The sequence below is a fragment of the Mirounga leonina genome, unplaced genomic scaffold, assembly GCF_011800145.1.
Source record: "Mirounga leonina isolate KUSES-001 unplaced genomic scaffold, KU_Mleo_1.0 Mir_448, whole genome shotgun sequence".
Classification (NCBI taxonomy): Eukaryota; Metazoa; Chordata; class Mammalia; order Carnivora; family Phocidae; genus Mirounga; species Mirounga leonina.
In genome coordinates, this window is record NW_023270758.1 from 3,126,463 (window position 1) to 3,148,888 (window position 22,426).

General features: G+C 42.7%; 1 protein-coding gene across 11 annotated transcripts; it reads right to left on the bottom strand.

Moving 5' to 3' along the window:
• Window positions 1–2,708: 2,708 nt before the first annotated feature.
• LYRM1 (LYR motif containing 1) lies at window positions 2,709–22,197 on the bottom strand. 11 transcript variants are annotated; one of them, XM_034988117.1, is made up of 4 exons: window positions 21,865–22,186; window positions 8,515–8,663; window positions 4,554–4,646; window positions 2,709–3,239 (listed from the first exon to the last, which is right to left on the bottom strand). In XM_034988117.1, exons 1-4 carry the CDS (start codon window positions 22,025–22,027, stop codon window positions 3,123–3,125), a joined length of 522 nt encoding a protein of 173 aa, XP_034844008.1. In that variant the 5' UTR covers window positions 22,028–22,186; the 3' UTR covers window positions 2,709–3,122. The 11 variants fall into 11 exon arrangements, with proteins under 11 accessions (XP_034844008.1, XP_034844009.1, XP_034844007.1 ...); XM_034988118.1 differs by having other exon boundaries at window positions 21,913–22,181; XM_034988116.1 differs by having other exon boundaries at window positions 8,515–8,681; window positions 21,865–22,170.
• Between the last annotated feature and the right edge of the window lie 229 nt (window positions 22,198–22,426).

Consider the following 22,426-nt stretch of genomic DNA (forward strand, 5'->3'; position numbering starts at 1 on the left):
GCTCTAAGTGACTTCCTTCAGGGCATTCCACTGGTCAGTTCATTGTTGAGCAAGGACATAAGGCTGGTTTCTCTGCCTCTTCACTAGAAGAAATGTCCTCAAGGTCTTTGATTGTTCCTGAATGTGGGAAGCTTCTGAGAACCAAACAAACATATTCCAGAAACCTTTTCATGGAAACATGGAATTGATCAAATTCCAATTAAGAGCCCTGAATTCTGATATCAGCAAATTATCTGAGAGATCCTAGAGATTAAGTACAAAAGGGTAGTTCTCCAAATCGTGCCAGGAGGCAATAAAGAAACACTGAAGAGGAGCAGTCTCTTACAACTCATTGCAGGTTGCTTAATGGTTTTTTGTTTTTTTCTGGGGGGGAAAGACAGGTTGTTTTTTTTTTTTTACACCCCAATGGGGGAAAGAAAATCAGAATGAATAGAGAGCTGAAACTGCTGTTATCATTCCAAGTAAGATTGTTAGTCATGTGAGATGGAAAGATGGTCAGGATCCCAAATGCCTGAATCTTGGACTGGTTAAGTCATACTGTAAGCTTTAAGGCAGTGAGGGGGTTGCTAAGAGAACAATTGAATTTTAGTTATCTAACCCCCGGCTTCAGCAACAAAAAGCTGAGGGAAGCAAGGACGGACTGTTTCATTCCTCAGGGGTCAAGGGACAGAATGTTTCTGTACGTTGGATTAAATTTTTGTAATTTAAAAAATTTCCTCCACTTTGAAAAGAAAGTGCCCTAAATTTGAGGTCATTGTCTACTGGGGCCAATATGGTAATTAATGTCTCCCCCTGGGAAAGAGCAGTATGTTCTTCAGAAATCCTGGTGAGTTAGAGGTTGGAGTCCTGGGGCAGAAATGGCCAGAGATCAGCTTGGTGAGAAGCTGCAGGTCCTGCCTATAAATAGCTCAGCAGATAACATCAGACAAACATTGTCACCAAGCTAGTCCTTGCTCTTTAAAAATCTAGCTGTTGGGTTAATAGTTTTCAGTCCTTATTGGTGTTAGAAGAAAATTTCATTGGAAGAGGGGACTTAGGGAAGATAAGTTCTGCCTTTAAAAGAACAAAGATGGAGATCTTATAGGCCTCGAGAGAAAATGGGAGGGAAAAAGCTATTATAAACATAACTTATATAGAAGTTTTGGTAGTTAAGTTGACAGTTATGTTTCTGTGAATTAGAATATACATCTTTGCAAAGGAGGTTAGGCATATAAAATGCACATTTAGGTAAGGTTCCTGGCACATAGAAAATACTCAGGAGGCTAGCTAGCAATTAGATGGGCTTCCATTTTGTAAGAGGCTTGGGGGGGGGGGAAGGGTGGTTTCTCCACTCAACAGAGTTAAATACAAAAGTGGCACAGTCAAAATCACCTTCAGTTACTTAGAAAGGGACCAGGAAGGAGACAGGCAAGCCATGTCTCACTTGGTCCAGCAGAACCAGTTTTTCCTCCAATGCAAGAACAGATCACTGTTTCATGGTTGACCGTCAGACAAAGTAGTTGATTTGATTTCACAGGTCCTATGTTGCATGAGAAAATGCTTTAACACTAGAACCACCTCTGAGCAGGGAGATGCTTCTACAGTGAGACCAGAGAAGAGAGTGACTGATAGAATAGCAGATTCACATCTCCCAATTCAAGCGAGGCTAGGGTTTGTGCTCACTCAATGGCCAACACAACTGCCAGCACATTTAAATTTCTCTTGTCTCTCTTCACCAAAGGCCTGTAGCTGCAATTGCGTTCAATATGCATAGGTTATTGCTACAGTGATATATTTGTTCTCCAGGTCATTGCCAAACTCTGCAGTACTTACTCTCAGCATGAGAGGGTATGCATCTGCTCACAGGAGCAGGGTTGAGGATTGAAATATAACGTTTACTTTGAATGAGTGAGAAGGGAATCCTAATCTAGGTATGGGCAGGAAGTTATCATCTGCTGCTTCTGAGGGTCACAAAGCCATTTTGGAAAAGAAGAGAGAAAGACAAAAATTGATACAGATTTGTCTTTATTGGTGATGCTCATCCTCTTTGGAGGTCAGAAGGAACGATATAATAAGGTACATGTGACTTACCATGGGACTCCACACATGCAGGGGTATAAATCCTTTGTATTTTGATTTTTCTTTGTGCCATTTGTTTAGACATAATTTGAAAGCCACCTTGGCTCTTGTACCTTCTAATTATGTTAAGATAAAATACTTATAATGAATGCAGTATGGTTTTAAGTGAGCCTTTCAGATCCTAAGTGCACTGTAAGTGATCATAGGCTATAAGGTAACTATAGCCTAACTATGTAACTCTCTAACACAAATACTTTTGTGTATGTGTATGTTGGGGGCAGGAATGGGTCTCATGTAAAATTTCCATGAAAAAACATAATCAATCCAATGATGTACCTTTTTTTAAAAAGATTTATTTATTTTAGGGAGAGAAAGCACAAGCAGGGGGAGGGGGAGAGGGAGAGAGAGAGAATCCTCAAGCAGATTCCCTGCTGAGCGTGGAGCCCAACACAGGGCTCAATCCTAAGAATTCGAGATCAGGACCTGAGCTGAAATCAAGAGTCGGATGCTTAACCGACTGAGCCACCCAAGCACCCCCAATGATGCACTTTTTAAGGGGAATTTATCTGGAAATTGGGAAGATCAAAAGATAACAAAACATATACAAAGAAACCCTGCTTTCAAGCAAGCCTTTCTTTTTTAAGCAAAAACTTTGGAGGAAAAAGCCTAGAAATATTCTGAAGGTGGTGTACAGTTTTATAGTAGCTATGAGAACTTCCAGGAATTGGCTAATTTCTTCCTATCAGCTGGCATGTCTGGCGAATGGCATTTCCATGAAAAGGCTTGGTCAACCTTGTCTTCCTTCTACAGGCCTTAGTCTTGTTTCCAAATGATGCTTCAGTGAGGGTGTAACCTCTAGGGTTAGTGTCATCCATGTAGGCAACAAGACCCTGATGAACTGTAAGGATGTATGAGTACAGATCATGGGGTGATTACCAATATTTTGGAGGTTTTTAAGAAGATACTTTAATTTTTGCCCCTAATCAAACAGAAGGGATTTGTCATCTGGTTTACATTCAAGACCTAGTTGGCTCATCATTCTGAGAAATAAATTTTCTTCTGGGTTAAGAAATCTCATCATGAGACTTGAGATATACTGGTTTGGAAAGTTTCCTCAGTTTTTCCTGGCTTCGAAGTCCCCGGCCTCGTAGTGGGGTAAGGCCCATTGGAGGCAGATGAATCTGAATAATGAGAATAAGAATAATGATAATGTTAAGAATTATAATCATTACAGCAGCTTATATCCATTGAGATTTACTAGGTACTGTGCTCTCTGCTAAGCGCTAAATCTACACTGACTCATTAATCCTTAAAATCCTTATATACATTAATCCTTGCAATAATCTCATAAGGAATTCTATAGATGAGAAATGGAGGCTCAGAAGTTAAAAACTTGCTCAAGCTTATATACACATTAAGTGGTAGAACCAGGATTTGAACCCAGGTCTGATTCCAGAGCTGGTGTTCTTCTTTGTCATACTGCCTGCATGGAGAGGAAAATGACCATAGATCACATGGTGAGATGAGAATCCAAAGAAGGCGAGAAAAAAAGTTTGTGTATACAAAGCTACTCTGTGCATCGTGGGAAACTGGGACCAGTCTAAATGTCTACTAAATGGCTGCTGGGTAAATTATGGCACATTCTTGTAAGAGGATACAGCGACAACCATTTAAAAAGATGGGAGGCAGAGATGACCAGAACAGATGAAGTAAAATAAGCAAGCAGCAAACAGTATGCCCAGGATTTCATTAAGAAAATATACGTATGGGGGCGCCCGGGTGGCTCAGTCATTAAACATCTGCCTTCGGCTCGGGTCATGGTCCCAGGGTCCTGGGATTGAGCCCCACATCGGGCTCCCTGCTCGGCGGGAAGCCTGCTTCTCCCGCTCCTGCTCCCCCTGCTTGTGTTCCCTCTCTCGCTGTGTCTCTCTCTGTCAAATAAATAAAATCTTAAAAAAAAAAAAAGAATATGTATGTACACGAATATAGAAAAAAGACAAAGGATATACTGCCCAACTATTAGGTTGCGCCAGTACAGTATAAAATTATTGTTTCTGTAGGTCAAGAGTAGAACCCTGGCAATTTCATATGGCCCAACCTAACAGTTACAGTGGTAACTTCCACAGGTGAGAATTTTGGACCATTTTCACTTCCCACCTTTAATGGCTATTAACAATAAACCTGTCTTTCATTAAAAGAAAAGAAAAATATTTCCATAAAAAAGATGAAAGTCAAAAGAGAAAGCTATATAAATATAAGCTGGCTTTCCCTTCTATATTTGGGAAAGTTGTACGAGTAGGAGAAATCAGGCATTCATTGACATTTTAGTTTGTTGTGATGGGCTGGCGGCATGCAAGGATAGCTTACTTCCAACATGCCTCCCACGGAAGCTCTAGACTTCTCGGCAAACACTAGCCCTCTTGGTACACAGTCTTGGAAATAACTGGGTTGATGAGGACAAGTACCCACCACAAGTTAGCTGGAGTCACACTTACTGGCCTTGGATAAGGAATCTGGTAATGCAGTCCAATTTCAATCCTGGCTGTGCATTCATCTATATGCTGTTTAATCAGGTCTGTGTCTGTGAGCTATTAAAAGAGGAAAATGGGTGAGGCTCTTAGTATCTTTCTAATGCTCCGTATGTAGGGGTGTACATCTTCAACTTTCTCAGTTCACCAGCCAGTAAATGAAATGTTGAGAATGTGAAAAATCAAAAGCAATTTAATATAAAATTTACTGTGGATTAGACATTTAAAAAGTTATTGCAATAGGTAATACCAGCACATAGTAAAACATTATTCAAATAATACAAAAGGATATAATATAAAAACGAAGTCTCCCTTTTACCCCTGTCATAGTTCCCCTTCTCAAGGACAACATTTATTGGCAGTTTCTTATTTGTCCTTCCAGGGATATTCTATAGATAAAAGCATACATGTATATATTTAGTTCTTTTTTCCTTACACAAATGATAGCTCACTTTGTTTTGAACCTTGCTTTTCCCTTAACAACTTGAAGCTCCTTCTAGATGTACACAGCTACCCATTCTTTTTAATAGCTGCACAAAATTCCAACATAAGGCCGTGTTATAATTTAATCAGTTTTTTCCTGATGAACATTTAGGTTATTTCCAGTCTTTTGCCATTATAAACAATTCTGTTATGGATCCCTCTAAAATTGTTTTTGGCTTACATGCAAATATATCTAAAAGATAAATTCCTAGAGAATGCTGGGTCAAAGGGTATTTGTTCATGCATTTTTAATTCTTTCAGATATTCCCTCTAGATTTAAAGTACCCTCTATGAGGTTGTACCAATTTATATTCCCACCAACACTGAATGAGGATTCTTCGCATCCTCCCCATGTTGATCAAACTGTAACCCAATTATTGCAGCAAGTGCTGTCTAGAAAGCCCCCGCCCCCAAGTAAGATATCGGAGAATGATCCACCTCTTCTTTTGAACTGTAAACTGCCTTGCTCATTGGTAAAGGGAAGAAATGGCTTTTTAAATTTCCAAACAGTCAAATCGTGGTAGTTTAAAGTAAAGGAATCATAAGTTCATTCTGAAAAACAGAATGCCAGGTAGAAGGGCAGAAACCCTTTCATTCCAAGGATGGAAAAGGAGTTGACATGTGGCTCTGCCAAGAGTTTGCAAGTGGGCCTCAAAGCAGAGCTGGGACTGCAGTCCCAGATGACACCCACAGTGACGTCTGGGCCAGTGAGGCTTGGAAATTCCAAGGGCGTGCCTGGTCCTATGGCACCTTTTAGAGCAGAGAAGAGTTCTAGGAATTGCAATGCACAGAACTACAGCTGGGTCCCTTGGGGCAGAGGCTCAGCTTTCTGACCTCTGTGCTTCTCAGAATCTGTTGCTCTGATGTCCACATTGGGAACAGATTTCCATGTTCCCATTTGCCCATTAGAATTCAGAGCAATTCAGGAGATACCTCTGGATTATTATTAAACTCTTAGAGCAAGTGAAGTTCGAAGAAACTACTTATATCTGCATAAGGGACTGGGGAGAAAGAAGCCCCCGATAAAGGATGCACAGTTAAGGGGGCTGAGGGCTTCTCGGACTCCAGCTGTCCTTGAACAAGTCCGGGTTAGAGTTCTCCAAATTCAGTCGTTCAGAGGCTGCCTTCATTATGATTCTGCTATATCCACACACCATTTATACTAATATTGAACATTTTCTTTAAATGTACTGTCTCCTAAGCATAGTATTTGTAAAATTATCTGATATTATATTTTCTTTCTAATACATGGCAAAACAAGTACATATCTTAAAATTAAAAACCCACATATCTCCTCCCCAGGCACGACAAAATCATCTCACTCATGTAGCATCCTGGCACATACACTTCCCTCTGGCTCACACCACACTGGGCCAGTTCAAGCAGAGGAAAAGGAAGGATTGGTTACTGCCATAACTGAAAACTCAAAGGGTCTTGAGTAGTCCTCACATGAGTGAGCCTAAAAAGGATTACTGGGCACATCCTACTATGGTATCTCCAGCACCTGGCTAGACACTGTGAGGCCATGGTCCCCACCTTCAACTATCAAGGTTATTACCTGGGCAGAATAACTATGATGCATAAAGTTCCACCAAAGGCACGGAGGCATATAACCAACAGGGCAATGACTGCTGCAGATGGCTACACAGGAATTCAGAATAGGTTTCTGCCGTGGGGTTGAGTGAAGGCAAAGAAGTTGAGGAAGACTTCCTGGAGAAGGTAAGTCAAGCCAAAGTATTTGTAAATGCTCACAAATTTAGTGACAACCACAAGGCAGGCCCATGGGATATACAAGAAAGTATAAGACATTGTCTGTGTGCTCGAGGAACTGACAACCTGGCTGGGGAGACCACACCAACAAATGAAACAAACAAGAAAGAGTATGACCAACTACTCAGGGGTAGGCATAGGCTAGTGGTCTTCTAACTTTTTGGTTACTATTTCAATAAAAAGTTTCTGAGCCCACAGCTCCCATTTATATACTCATATTGATTTATAAATACATTAATAAATTCATTAAATGTACCAATAAGCTAATAAAAATACACAAAATAGACATTTTTAATACACTCTGGTATGTGGCACAAAAAGTTTGGAGAAGCTGGTGGAGGGTCAAAAAGGCAGAGATAAGCTTCATAAGCAGGTTGGTTTTATGAAGCAGGGAGGCCTCAGGGCTTCTGAGAAGGGGAACGTAGATTGGGAGGGTTTCTTTTGTAGTGCTTACCCTAATTGCCATTTTACACTTCTTGCCATCTAACTCTTAAACATCTGTGAGGGATCCTGTCTTGGTTTTGCTCATTTATATCCTCTGTGTCTAGTCCAGTGTTTGGCACACGATGGGCACTCAAATACTTGCTGACCGAAAGAATGAGAGCAAACAGTTTGCAGAGTGGTAACAGGAGCTAGAGCAGAAATAGGCAAACTGGAAAGGGGAGGTGTCCTTGTGGAAGGAGGAGTTCTGCTTTGGATCATCATGACTGTCGTGAGCTCCTTCAGGTGGCTGGTGAGAGGCTGAGGCTGGGTATTCAGATATGGGAGCTGGAACCAGAAAGCGACTGCATGGTCCCTGGGCCTCAGCGTAGACGGTTGACCTTCAGAGGATCCTTACAGCTGGCCGGAGGGTGTGTGGAGAAGACAGGGCCAAAAAGGACACAGAAACGGGTCAGAGAACAGACTGTCAGGAGGTTTCATGAGGGAACAGTGACAGCATTGACTCTGTGAGATCAATAAGAAGGAGGCAAGAAAAGTCAGAAGCTGAAAGTCTCTTTCCATGCTTAGTGCCAGGCAGTCTTCGTGAGGAGCTAACAGCTAATGCCTTATAGTTTGTTGGGATGGGTCAAATCAAGCCTCTTACAGATGGTCTTTGGCTCCCTGGTGTCTGGGTGGGCAGTTCCATTAAACTAGCTAATGGAGGCACTATCTTACCCAATTCTGTGGTCCCAAAGGGCAAACTCACTCTGCTAGCCAAAGAGGCTCGAGTTCAAAGTGAAGTTATGAAGGGAACCCTGTGTCTTAATCCTATTCTCTTCCCTCTGAATGGGTTTATACTTGGAGGTCTTGAATAGGTTATGAATTGAAAACAAAAGTTTAACTGCACACCTCCTGTGGGAGGGGCTGGTAACAGGCACAGTGTGTGAGGAACGGTTCCTCCCCTGAAAACCATCACTGGCCTGGCTTGTGTCACCTGGCTCATGGGGTCTTCTGAGGACGCTGAGCCACTTACGGGTTGGACTGAGACCTGAACCAAATGAAGAGAGAAACCCAGGCTGGGCTCTGCTTCCCAGTGGTTAAGCAAGCGAGCTCGGCTATGCCTCTGGGCCCTTCCAGCCCCACACTCGGCCACTGTGACCCGTGATGCTCAGTCCTCTCAATTTTCGGATGAAAAAGAACAAACATCACAAGAAACTGCCCTCCTCCTTACAATCTCCAGTTGGGGCCTACTTACATTTTTGTTTTTCTGGAACAGTGTTCTGGCTTCATTTAATATGTACTGTTTTTCTTTAATGGTGTCTTCCATCTGCCCTGATGCCGCCTGCCATTTCCTCGCAAGCCTGAAAATTCTGCGGTAGAGGCCAAGAACTTCTTGTCGTGTTGCTGTTGTCATCCTCAGACCCACCAAAATAGAAGAGGGAAAATTTGCATGAAAATTCAGTTTGACAGTAGGCAGCTAGGCAGATGTACATTTTTTTAATCAAGCTCTTTAATTAGTCTAGAAATAATTGCTCTTTCTCAACAGATCTGTTTGGTAGCATTGCCAGAACGGTGCTCTAGGAATACCAGCGATCTCTCAGCTGTCCTTGTGTATTATCCCATGGTTGAGAGTTAATGTTTGCCATGACGGCCATTTTTACAAACCTGGTAAACCAAAATTCAAATGTGCTATACTTTAAAGCAGTAAATTCTTTACCAGACTATCTTAGGAATGATACTTTTAGTGTGTATTTTTATAAAACTACAGCCCTCACCAGAGTGCCTGGAAAAGGCACATTTTGAATAAATTTTCTAGTTAAGTAACGAGTTTCATGCAGGGGTTGTAAACTCAAGCACCTCTAGGGCCTGGCAGATAAAATGAGGGAACCTGGTTGGGTGGGGACAGTGGCCAAATGGAGAGGATGTACCGCACCCCCTCCCCCCGAAAAGGAACAGTTGCTACTCAGCTCCAGGCAGTTGCTGCCTTGTAGAAATGAGGGCCTAGCACAGTGCCTGGGTGGCTCAGTTGGTTGGGCGTCGGACTCTTGATTCCGGCTTGGGTCACGATCTCAGGGTCGTGGGATTGAGCCCTGTGTCGGGCTCTGCGCTCAGTGCGGAGTCCGTGTGGGATTTTCTCTCTCCCTCTCCCCCCACTTTCTCTCTCTCTCTAAAATAATAAATAAAATCTTAAAAAAAAAAAAAAAGAAATGAGGGCCTAGGAATGCCAGATTTCCTGAAACTTTAACAATAGGTAGCAATCCAGATTTTTAAAATGTGAAATCTCAAAAAAAACATTAATTCATTCTTTTTGAAAATCTGAGTACTATGAAGGTTAAACACAATTGGTCTGCAGGCTCGATTCTACCCAGAGGCTGCCAGGTTGTAACCTCTCTTTTAGTTCATCATAACCTTGTTGAAAATCTCTCTCAAATTGTTGGTCTGCTTCCTTGTTCACATAAGAACCATACAGTAAGTACAACTAAAAATCTTTCTGATGACTGAAGAGCTTATAGCCTCTTTGAGTTTTTACTCTGAAACATTAGTTTTAATTTCAGAGGACTTGGCTAAGTGAGTCCTGACCTAAGTAGATTCCCCAAAGCTAACTGCGTTTTTAAAGATTAAATTTATGAAAAAAAAAGTTTTTCAGATTTTTATTATGAAATATTTCAGGTATGCAAAAAGATATAGAGAACCATATAATTAACAGCCATATATTCACAATGGATCTTAAAGAATACATTACATATATATTTGTACATACCCCTTCTAGTCAAATTTCCCTTCCTCTCTCCTAGAATGAACACTATCCTGAACTTGTTATTTGCCTTCTCACATATAGCTTTACACTTAACATTATATAGTATTGCTTAGCAAGTTTACAAATCTTATACAGTTGACCCTTGAACATGGGGCTTAGGAGCACTGACCTCCACACAGTCAAAAATCTGTGATTAACTTTTGACTCCCCAAAGAGTTTACTAATAGCCTACTGTTGACATGAAGCCTTACTGATAACATAAGCAGTCAATGAACATATATATATGTATATGTATTATATGCTTTATTCTTACGATGAAGTAAGCTAGAAAAAGGAAAATGTTAAGAAAATCACAAGGAAGAGAAAATACATTTACAGTGTTGTTCTGTACTTATCAAAAGAAATCTGTTTACAGGTAGACCTGCATAGTTCAAACCCATGTTGTTCAAGGGTCAACTCTCTATATAAAAGTTATTACGTCCTTCTGCAACTCGCTTTTTTTGCCGATGTTCATCTACATTGTTACATGTAGCTCTAGCTCATATGTTCTCAATACTGCAATTCAGTCCACTGTATGAAGATATCCCAATATACTTGTCTCTTCTCCTGCTAATGTCCTAATGTTGGACATTAGGTATTTCTCTTTTTTCTCCCCCCCCCCCCTTTTTTAACTTATGCAAAAACTCCAGCCTATGTCTTTACTATTTACTTCAACATCTAAAAGAAGACAGAAAAAAAAAAATTCCCACTACTAGAAGATTCTGATAAGTCAGATTTTAGAGAATGAATACTGTATTGCCTTTAACAAATGGGTAGGCTGGGAAGACAAGGACAGATTTAGTAAATGAGTAGCAGGGTCAGGCACTAGGACACCTCACTATGAGTACTGGGCTTTCCTCAAACAGGCTCATCAGGAATGGGAAGTAGGCTGCTCACTGCCCTTTAGGACAGGATCCATTACCAACCCATGGGGGAGGGGATACCATGTGGAGACTGTATACTTTAGGATAGTCCTGAGCTTATGAGAACTTGGGCAGCTAAATAATGCAAATGGGAGCTGGAAAGAGGTATATTTATCTAGACATTCTAAGTACCTACAAGGAATTTACCTTACAGAGAATTTCTTTTTAATGATTGCCCTTCCTAACTCTGGTGACCTTACTTGCAATGAGAATGAACCAAGGCTTAACCATTTGCTGAAAAGCTTGAAAGCACTACTTCACCCAATTCAAAAGTTAAAAACGAAAATTATAATCAACACCAATTCTGACGTCCACGATGCCTCACAAAGAAAAAAATGTTTAGAAGAAATGTGTAAAAACCGAGAGGAAACATCATGCTTTGTGGCTAATCGTAATAAAAACCCATGAGACGATGAGATGATGACTTTTCCTGGTAAGGAAACAGGTTTCTGAGTGTCTGGTTCTCCCTAAAACTCCATGGTTTCAAATGAAAATACATGAGTCAGTTCCTGTGAGGGGCAGGGAGTCTGTAACTTCTATTAATGACTGCTTCACTTCCCTGTCATTAACAGATGAAACTTCCCTGACTGCATGACACTTGAGGAAAGTGAAGGAGGTCTGGCAAATTAAAACAGCAGCAAGCGTCTCCAAAGTCTGACTTTCATTGGTTTCCTTCTACTACTCAAAAAAGCCACAGCTTCAAACTGTAACTGATCATATACCATAATCAGATACACAAGCCCTGCAATTAGAGTACTCAAGGTAACGAGTAGTACTAACAATTGGTACTTAATAGGACTATTTTCAAAACACTTTAATTAATGTTTTAAGTGTTTTGAAAACTAATCCTGAAAGGGAGATAAGTGAAGTCTCCTTCTCCAACATCAGGTGACCCAAAAAACCCAAGTCCCAAAGACTTCCACAGAGAAGGGTCTAAAGCTGTATTCCCCATTGTGTATTATTAGCAAGTCTAGATTAATAACACTTCCTTCCCAGTCTTAGAGAAAAGACAAGAAAAATGCCTCTTTTGTTTTCTTATTGGATTTCTTTCAGTTCTTTGAGGGAATCATGTTTTTCTTACTTTAGTGGTATATACCCATGCTGTTCTCCCTTTCTAGAAGGCTCTCTCCTGACCTCCTCCCTTTTTACCTGACCAACCCCTACTCATCCTTCAGTTCCCCAAACATGGATATCTCAGAAAATCCTCCCCCCTCCCCTCACCACATGCATTGGATTAGGTCTCTGTTGAAACTTCCTGTGGATCCTTAAATTTCTTCTTTGTAGCTCTAATTACTCAAGTAATAATGGTTTGTTAGTGTCTGTCTTGCCCCAAGTGATCCTGTTTATGGGGATAGTAACCATGTCCATCCTATTTACTGCTCAATTCTCAGGACCTAGCCAGGTGTGTAACTGGTATTCAACAAACGTTTGCTGAATAAATGAAAATATCTCATGATACAGAAAGCTTGGGATTCTAGGAACAAAACTGACCATATAAAAATTTTTTCTTCATGCTCTTTTCCCTTTGGTTTCTATTTTTGTCTTTGTTCCTAGGAAGCAACCTGTTTGGAGAAAGTGCCTTTTCTCTAAGAGTTTTCCTTCCAATAGATATAATGGCTTGAAACCAACATTTATTCTTTTGAAACTATCAATGATCTCTCACTACTGGTGCAAGGCTGAGGCAGCCCCTTTTCTTCACTAGTCTCAAGGGTTGATCTGATGCAATGAGGTCTGCTGGGATTTTCCCACAGGCAACACGAGGAATATCAAACTGTCTAGAGGACCACAATTTTTTTTTTAAGATCTTATTTTTAAGTAATCTCTATACCCAATGTGGGGCTTGAACTCACAACACCTACATCAAGAGTCACATGCTCCACTGAGCCACTCAGGCACCCGAAGAGGACCATAACTGACCCACAGTCTCAACTGGCCACGAGGTCGAGTCCTTTTTTTTTTTTTTTTAAGATTTCATTTATTTATTTGAGAAAGAGAGAGAGAACAAGCAGGAGAAGGGACAGGGGAGAGAGACAAGCAGAATCTCCGCTGAATGAGGAGCCTAACACTGGGCTCAATCCCAGTACCCTGACATCATGACCTGTGCCCAAGTCAGACACTTAACCGAGTCACCCAAGCGCCCCACGAAGTTAAGTCTTAAAGAATTCTTAAAGTTTTGTAACTTATTCTGAGATTGACATTTCGTCAAACTGTTTCATTTTACTTCCTTAACCGCAAAACCCCAGAATGAGGAAAAATAAGAGATATGAAGTGTCCCTGGGAAGAAATGTGATTGGAAACTGGTCTTTTCTTAAAATCGCACCCCATATAAACACGGTACCAAGATAAAATTCACTACCAAGCACCTACCAACTGCAGTCCATGCCACTAAGCAAAGGCTGACAAATGTTGCTGGCTAAAGTGTTTTGGCCTCTGGTCACAGTTGCGAGATGTTTCCCCTACAGCAGGTGTCCCAAAGATTGATTGGGAAGGTGATTTTTTTGGATGTACAAGTATTTTCCTATTGTGATTCTTTTAATGTATTATAATAGTCCATCAAACCCATAATTTTTTTTTAAAGATTTTATTTATTTATTTGAGACAGAGAGAATGAGAGAGAGAGAGCACATGAGAGGGGGGAGGATCAGAGGGAGAAGCAGGCTCCCCGCCGAGCAGGGAGCCCGATGCGGGACCCGATCCCTGGACTCGAGGATCATGACCTGAGCCGAAGGCAGTCGCCTAACCAACTGAGCCACCCAGGCGCCCCATCAAACCCATAATTTAAAGTGATTTTGATATAGCAATATAGAGCTTCCTTTAAATAAATGTATTACAAAAGTTTCTAAAGCTGGTTTAAAATATGGGTAAATAATACTATAAATTGAGATACAGAGTCTGAAAAACAGAAGTTTCAAAGCCACTGCTCTAAGGCACCCTGCTGTCCTGCCTTGGTGTTTATTCTGGCTGAGCCACCCACGTAAATGCCTGATTTCTGCTAGCCACCCCACTGCACCTAGTAGATACCTATTTGCTCTCAAGCTTTTCTGGGGGCACCTTTTTCTCTGCAACTATCACAGCCAGCCATGGCTATTTTGCAATTTCATTGTGTCTTTTTCCTCACAGTCTCTGAATTCCTGGAGGGCTTGGACTGTTTTGCTCATTAGAATAATGATAATAATACTACATTTTGCTTTGTACTTACTCTGTGCCAGAGGCTTTGCTAGGTGCTTTACATATGTTAACTCCCCAAATCATCACAATTCTTTAAGGTAGATAACTACCATTATCCTCTTTATAAAGGAGAAACCTGATGCAGAGAGATAAGTAAATTGTCCAGGGGTCACATCAGCTATTAAGAGGTGGGGCTAGGGGCGCCTGGGTGGCTCAGTCGTTAAGCATCTGCCTTCGGCTCAGGTCATGATCTCAGGGTCCTGGGATCGAGCCCCGCATCGAGCCCCGCATCGAGCCCCGCATCGAGCCCCCTGCTCCGCGGGAAGCCTGCTTCTCCCTCTCCCACTCCCCCTGCTTGTGTTCCCTCTCTCGCTGTGTCTCTGTCAAATAAATAAATAAAATATTAAAAAAAAAAAAAAAAAGAGGTGGGGCTAGGGGGTGCCTGGCTGGCTTAGTCAGCAGACTTTTTATCTCAGGGTTGTGAGTTGAAGCCTTACATTGGAAGGAAGGAAGGAGGGAAAGTGAAGAAAGTAAAGAAAGGAAGAAAGAAGGAAAGGAAAAGGACGGAAGGAAGAAAGAAAAGAAAGGAAGGAAAGAAGGAAAAGAAAGGAAAGAAAGAAAAAGAGGTGAGGCCAGGATTCAAACCTAGAACGTCTGGAATCCAGCCCAAACTTTTAATCACTAAATAGAATGCTCAGTCTCAGTGAATGTGATTGAATGTCTGTTAATTTATTTAAAGAGCTTAGCCAGTTGTGACAATAGGAACTGAACAATTCTGTTCCCTTCCCACAAAGAGCGAAAGACCTTTTGCACCTTGATATGAATAACCTTTTAATAAGATTTTCTGTATACCATCTGCCCTTCTTCCTCCCCTGCAACTGCACTTCCTTAATTATGTTGCACCTCAGCACCTTTAAAGGAGGCTGTGCGCTTGGCGGGACTGCGCTGCTCTTCGGTTCCCTACGCAGCTCTCTTCTGCCACCCCACAGGGAGCGGATACCATAGAGGAGGCACCAGGGCTCATGACAGTGCTACCACTCCCCAGGCCTTACTGGTCCCTCCCAAGCATCCATCCAGCAGTACCCACTGGGACCAGGCACAGGAGATTCTAGGGATACACAATCTTGATAATCAAGCAGCTATAGTCCCTGCCCTCCTGAAGCTTCCATTTTAGTGGCAGAGCAGACGAGATACAAGACAAAGACAATTTCTGGTGGTGATATGTGTTCCTTAGGAATGAAAGAGTAATATGAGGAACAAATGAACAGGGGCAGGGCTATTTTATTTTGGGTAGTGACATTTGAGTTCTGAATGACATGAAGGAGCCTGTTAAAGGGAAGGGTTAAGGGAAAGGTGCTTCAGGAAGAGGGTGGGAACCAACAAAGGCTATGAGGTGGTAAATATTGTCAGTGCATCCAGAAGCTGTCAGGGAGGTGAGGCCGCAGGTGAGCAGAATCCAGCATAGGTTGGGAGGGTAGGTCCTGGAAAGGAGTTTGGTTTGTAGTGTAAAAACAAAAGGAAGACATTGGCAGATTTTAAGCAAGTTGGAGTATCACGGTCTAATTTACATCTTTTAAAATGTGCTGGGTTTCAAATTGTATCTTGCAGTTGGTGAAAAAAAGTCTTGCCTAATGCCATCTAATTGACAGGAGAGTTGGGATTAAGAGCCAATAAAGCTGGATGATTATTTCCCTGACCAAGAGCTTTCCCATTTTTATTTTGGAGTAATGGGGAAGAAATCAATCTAAAACAAAACAAAACACACCACCCATTCACCCTTCTACTCTATGGTGAGTGGAAATAGTGAAAGGTCTGGGTAGGGGCGCCTGGGTGGCTCAGTCGTTAAGCGTCTGCCTTCGGCTCAGGTCATGATCCCAGGGTCCTGGGATCGAGTCCCCCATCGGGCTCTCTGCTCAGCGGGAAGCCCGCTTCTCCCTCTCCCACTCCCCCTGCTTGTGTTCCTGTTCTGTCTCTCTCTGTCATATAAATAAGTAAAATCTTTAAAAAAAAAAAAAAGGTCTGGGTAGGCTCCAAGAACCCACTCTACACAGCACATGTAGGCACGTGGCATGTCTAGATTTAATTTTACAGGAGGCCTGTGGGAAGATATGCTAGTATTAGGGGATTTATCCACTTCACCCTTTTCCCCACCTTTGGAAAGACCATCACAGCATGAACACTAAGGAGTTTAAGAGCAGGGATGAAAATTCCTTCTCCAGATGAAATTTATAGAAGTATGACTCTGGTCTCAGGAATGTCAAAATTCCCAGTGTTGGACTCTCATGAGGCTTTGCCTTCTACTTAAGAAAAAGTGTTGCAGTATAAACAAGGGACAGAAAAGGCAATGGGAATTAACCGACTTTCAAGCCCCAGGTTGAAGGAAAGACTCTTTCCATTCTTTCAATATCTGCCCCTAGGTGGAATTTTTTTTATCTCACAATGATGTAATATAGTCAAATTTCTCCCCCAACTACTTTATGATTGGGTGGGTGGGTTAGGGTAGTGGAGACTGTGAAACTCACCCAAATGAAATCACTGTCTTACATGTTCACTGGGCACCCATGCTGGCCTGTCCCTCTCCTGCTGTCCCATCTCCTTAGATCTGACACCCCTTCTTTTTGTCAAATGAAGATCCAAATTCACAGAACTGAAATATTCTTTCTTTGCCTAGCTGCTGATTCTCATCCTTGAACTTCCCTTACTTTTCGCAGGGTGCCTTCTTCATTCCGAAGTGGGTTCAGCTATGTCCCTGCTATGTACCCCAGGCACCTCCAGCACACTTGTGTCATACTGGTCATTCTATTCTAAGTTTCTGTTTGGCTTACCTTTCTTCCTCCACTGTGTGTGTTTTGGGGAGCGATAAATTAGAAGGGTTAGGACTATGCCTCATTCATCACACCCTTAGGCCTGGTACAAAGTTGGAGCTTGAAATTTGTAAGAAGAATAAATTTACACACACAGAATAGTCACCAGTAATGTCCATTCTCATACATGGTAGTATTTGGACCAGTATTTAAAAATACTAAGTAACCCTCACAAAGATGTTTTCAAGAGTGGTGCTGTGGGTGTTAGGATAAGGAACTTAAGACTCTGTTATTTGGGGAGGAGGCCTTATCAGTTCCATCTAAGGCAGTATAAGACACACAGTTAAAATGTAACCCTTACTCCTAAGTTCTTTAAAAGCCAGTAATGGTTAGTGCACTGGACTGAAATTGATTTACTGTTTCCACGAAGCTTAGAACCAAATATATAGAAAAATGTGGTTCTGATACATTTTTTTCTTGGGAAAAAAAAAAAATCCTTCTGGGGAATAGAGCCATTGCACCCGAATGATCAGGGGTCAAACCTACAAAATTGTAATTTAAAGCTTCTGTCATTTGGAAAACCTCTAGGGAACTGAAATGCTCTCATAACGCCAAAGCAAACAGTTTTTCTTGCCCTGGAAAGCGGAGTAGAGAATGACTGTCTTGGTTTTAGGCATTCAAAGTTTTTCCACATATGTAAGGAACAGAAGATACAGTGCAACTAATGAGCAAATGGGTTCTGGAATGATCAAACCTGGGTTTGAATTCTGACACTGGTCGTCTTCCTGAGCCTCAGTTTCTCAAAAAGTGAAATGGGGTAACAATAGAACCCTCTTCAAAGAGTGGTGGTAAGGATTATTCATGATAACCCATGTAAATCACTTAGCATTGGGAGCTAACAAAGGCAAATGTTACCTGAATAGGAGGAAATAAAGAAGAAACAATGAGGCCTCTTTTATCTATGCTAAGCTTTGTCTGCAGAGGAGGGAAAAGAAGCGTGCGGCCTGTTGGCGAATTTATTGCTTTGTGATAGTAATGGATTTTCCTAAAGCTGTTTCCCTCTGATCATTAATAATCCCTGTACAGTAAAGGGCTATTGTTCTTCAGTATGAGTAAATAACCCTGTCGGAGGCACCGCTTATCTTCAGACCACAGCACATACTTCTTACTGGAAATATAATGCAGGTGCCAACATCGAAAGCATGCCCAGACTTCCCTTCCTATTTTTCTTCCTTTATCTCTTACTCCTTGCTTATCCTTTGGCATGTTTTTCTCCTACATCTGTTATATTTCCTACTTTCTGGTGTACACCCATATCCTACACAGTATCATCCTTACCCAAATCGAATAACCTTCAAGATAAGCTGTACTCCACACATCTCTGCCCTCTCTCCTCTCTCTTCAATAATAGACAGACAGACAGTCACAGACAGACACACACACACCCAATGGACTTGTTTCCTGTCCTGGACTCAGTTTTTGGTTACTAGAATCCAAAAAGGGAAGTGTAAAGCCACACATTGTTTTGCAAATCTCAGGATATGCTTGTGTGGTGTACTTAATCATACCACAGCTATTCTCTGAAACAGCATCTTTTTACACAGAAAGTGACAATATGGTGTGTCAGGGATAGGAGGCAGAGAGAAGGTAGATTGTATTTTCATTTTACTTAAAGGAATGGAAATTAGGTTAGGTCCTGTAATATGGGAAATCTCCAGAACACAGGGAAAAACCAAAAATACTGATGTCTGAAAGACTTCTAAATTATCCCAAACAAGATCATAGGAGGCAAGTATGCTCATTCTAAATATACCAGCATAGAAGCACATGCAAGATTATACTTGTAAGGGGGAACTCCAATCAGGCTTTTGTAACCAAGAGAGATACAGCTCTTTTTCCCCTCAGAGACAGAAATTCTAAATGGAAACCAAGTTTTGGCCCCTCAATTCAAAAGAAATGGAAGTACCTGTTTCCTTATCAGCATATTTTAAGAGACAAAGTAAGGGTCAGTCACAGGTGGTGAGAACCAGTTACCAGAAATAGGAGGAGGTGTTAGACGTGTGGGGGTGTATGTGAGCTGGAAATAGATGAAAACTAGGTCAATGCTAAAAATCAACCCCAGTCATTCATTCATAACTATCCAGGATTTCACCCCTTCATAGGAAAGGGGGAAGTCTGAGAACAAGAAACACTTAGGTTTAAATTAACATTTAAATCCCTCCTTTGTGATAATTTCCTAGGGAAATGGATTAGGGAACTGACAAAAGAGCTTTGGTTAGAACATTAGAGACAGTTGGAGCTTCCTAGTATCTGACCCTTGATCCAACCATCTGATGAATAACCTCACCTTGCTTGAGTAGGGGTCCCTGCCCTCAAGACAGTTTCTAAGTACCCTCCAACTGTCAAGTAACTACCAAATGAGCAACTTTTCTCATCTGCAGAGGCAAAAGAGCTCCTTACTAGACAAAATTCCTTGACAGTAGGAGCAATGACTGTCCCTCTTTACATGGGTGGAACGACTAGCACCCAGAGTACCTTCAAGCTCCTCCAGTTCAGTGCTGACCAACATAATGTATTTCAATGACGGAAATATTCTCTAACTGTGCTGTCCAACAGGGTAGCTAGCCACTGGCCACATGTGGCTACTGGGCACTTGAAATATGGTTACTGCAGCTGAGGAACTGGCACTTAAATTTTTATTTAAATAGCTACAAGTAAAAAAAAACAAATAAATAGCTACATGTAGCTAGTGGCTCCTCAGGAACAGCACAGCGCCACAGCTACACCAAGAACTGCAAATCAAATGCCCACAGGTCAGGCAGATAGTTGAAGAGGAGCGGGGTGGGTGGGGAGAAGCTTACTGGCTCTAGCTGACTGTTGCAGTGTAGGAACCTCAGGCTAGTGTTGCCAGATTGTCTCATTTTTCAAATGAAGCTGAAAATCTGGATTTTGATGTCCAATTTTTATATGCTGGTAAGTAAATTTTAAAAAGAATTTAAATTTAAATCACTCTGTGGGATGAACGGTATGTTTGCGTGCAGTATCTGTCTTGCCAGTTTGTAGTCTCTAATTTAGGGAGCCCCTCCAGCTCAAAGAAAAAGACCTTATCCAATGCCCCTGCTGGTCAGTAGCAGATCCAAGACTGGAACCCAGGCCTTCTGAAACTTCTTCTGATATCCTTTCTAGGTTTTATGAGATTAACCATATCTAGTTTGTGATTGGTAGTGCTGGCAGCAGCGGGAAAAAAGCCCCTTTGTCAGAACTGTTGAAGTCCAAAAAAAGAAAAAAAAAGAATTGTTGAAGTCCATGACTGGTATCTTATGAATAGTGTTCCTACCTAGCTATAACCATATAGTGGGACCCGATGGGCAAAGCTCTGTACTGGAGCCAGCAGGACACAAAGAAGAAATAGCCCATGGGGAGTCAGACATACAAACAATTAACAAGCAAAGTCAGGCTTGCTGTAATGGACACAAATCACCTGCGCACAAGTCCAAAAGCACCAACAGCTGTGGGAGGAAGGGAAGGAAGAGATCTGAGCCAGGGCTTAGACGATGAACAGAAGCTGGCTAGTGGGTGGATAAGTCTCACTGATTATGAGTGAGTCTCATTATTATGGGATATTAGGGAAGCCTTCTTTTATCTCTGAGGCCTTATCTGTGTCAAGGGTCTCCTCTGCTGGCTTCCCTTCTTCTCTGGGTAGTCTCTAAAAACCCCTCTACTTATTTTCCCAAGGACTTTTCCCCTGACTTGTATATCTAACTTCTCAACATCCTCACCTGGATGATTAAAAGACCTAGCAAATCTAGTATGTCTAAAAAGAATTTAGGATATTTCCTCCCAAGCTGTTTTCCCTTAGGAGTCATCCTTGGTTCCTCTTCTTCCCATACACATCACATCCAATCCGGCAGCAAGTCTTGCAAGCCCTACTTCCGAAATGCATTATGAATTTAATTATCTGCATTTCCACGGCCACTACCCATCTCTCCCTTGGCCTACTGCAGCAGCCTCCTAACAGGTCTGACAACTTCTACCCTTCTCTATCTAGCAGCCAAGGGATTTTTAAAAAATGTAAGTCAGGTCACTCCCCTTCTCAAAATCCTCAGGTAACATAACAGCCAAACCCTTACCTTGGGCTAAAAAACGCTGTGCTTGATCAGGCCCTGCCATTTCTTCATCACAGACCACTCTGGCCCTTCTTTCAGTTCCAGCCACCTGGCTTTCTCGCCGTTTCCTTCCTCAGAACCCTTCCCGTTGGCTCTTTTCTCCATCTAGAATGTCTATTCCCTGGCTTCTCTCTTTTCTCGCATCTCTATGAAACCTGGTCTTGTCTGAAAAGCCTTACCCGAATTAGAGTGACCCTCCCCCAATCTTCTACCACTTCACCCGGTATTAGTCTTAGGGGGCATGTGGCACTTGCTGATATCCTCCTTACTGATTTACATTTTAACTTTCTTCTGCACTCGAATAAAAAGTCACGGAGCAAGGCCTGCGTCTTGTTCTCGTTTGTGGACCGAGGCAGTAAGAAGGTTTGCTCTATCCTAGAAAGGCTCCGTAGCCTCTACGGGGCCTCGTTTGGGTCAGCCTTCCCCAGCTTGACGCCTCTCGCCCCCGGAATTGCCCCTACTAATCTCGCATTTATATTCAGGGATCTAAAGGTCTCAGATGGGCCCAACCGGCATCTCAGCGTCCCCACAACAGGCCTCCGCTTCCTGGCCCTCGGGCCGCTTCCCTTGGCAGGTTCCTGAGGCCAGCGCGATGACACCGAGCCGCCCTCGCGAGGCTGGGGTCACACAAGCACGTCTCCTAGCAACGTCGCACCCCCGCCCCCACCCCATCCCTGCCCCTGGGGAGCCAACCCCTTCCCCCAGTCTCCCGCGCCAGGAGTCAGCGTCTCCATCCCCTACACTCACTCTGCGTCAGTTCTGCCTTCCCCCACCCACAGAAGCGCCGCAGCCTACCGCGGGCTAGGAGGAGGCGGTGCCGGGAGCTTAGCAGAGCCGCGGCCGACGCTGGTCGGGCAAGTCCGGTAGGCCAGGCCGGACTAAACCACCGGGAGGACCTCTGTGGGAGCATTAGTTCCAGGTCAGGGGCAGTCTCGAGTCTCCCTTAAACTTTATACTCTAGCCCACCTTCCGCCGTATACTCAACAATATAGCCAACTTCATCCTTTCCCTAGTTTTCCTTTACCCCTTTCGCTATCCTTCCCCCCCGAGCCAAAAAAATGGTCCAGTCCAGCTTCTCCTAGCCCTCCCTCCGCGTCGCTAGGTCTTTGCCCTTACTTGGCGACGGCTTCGTACGTCTTTGCGTACGTCGTGACGCAATCTTCCACCCGTTCCTCCCCGCCCCTCTTCTATTCTCCCTCCTGGAGCGGGCGGCCTGCGGGGTTACCGGAAGTGATGATGCAGGAGGCGATGGAGGGGGCGGGGCTTGGGGGCGGCCGCCGCCGGTGGGCCGCAGATGAAGAGGAGGCGG

Coding starts and splice junctions, on each gene's coding strand:
- LYRM1 (XM_034988116.1), bottom strand. CDS start 22,027: ATGCTCCCACAGAGGTCCTCCCGGTGGTTTAGTCCGGCCTGGCCTACC. Junction 8,682..21,864: donor GAAGGCAGAACTGACGCAGA/GTGAGTGTAGGG, acceptor CTATTTTGGTGG/GTCTGAGGATGACAACAGCA. Junction 4,647..8,514: donor TGTTCCAGAAAAACAAAAAT/GTAAGTAGGCCC, acceptor CTCTTTTAATAG/CTCACAGACACAGACCTGAT.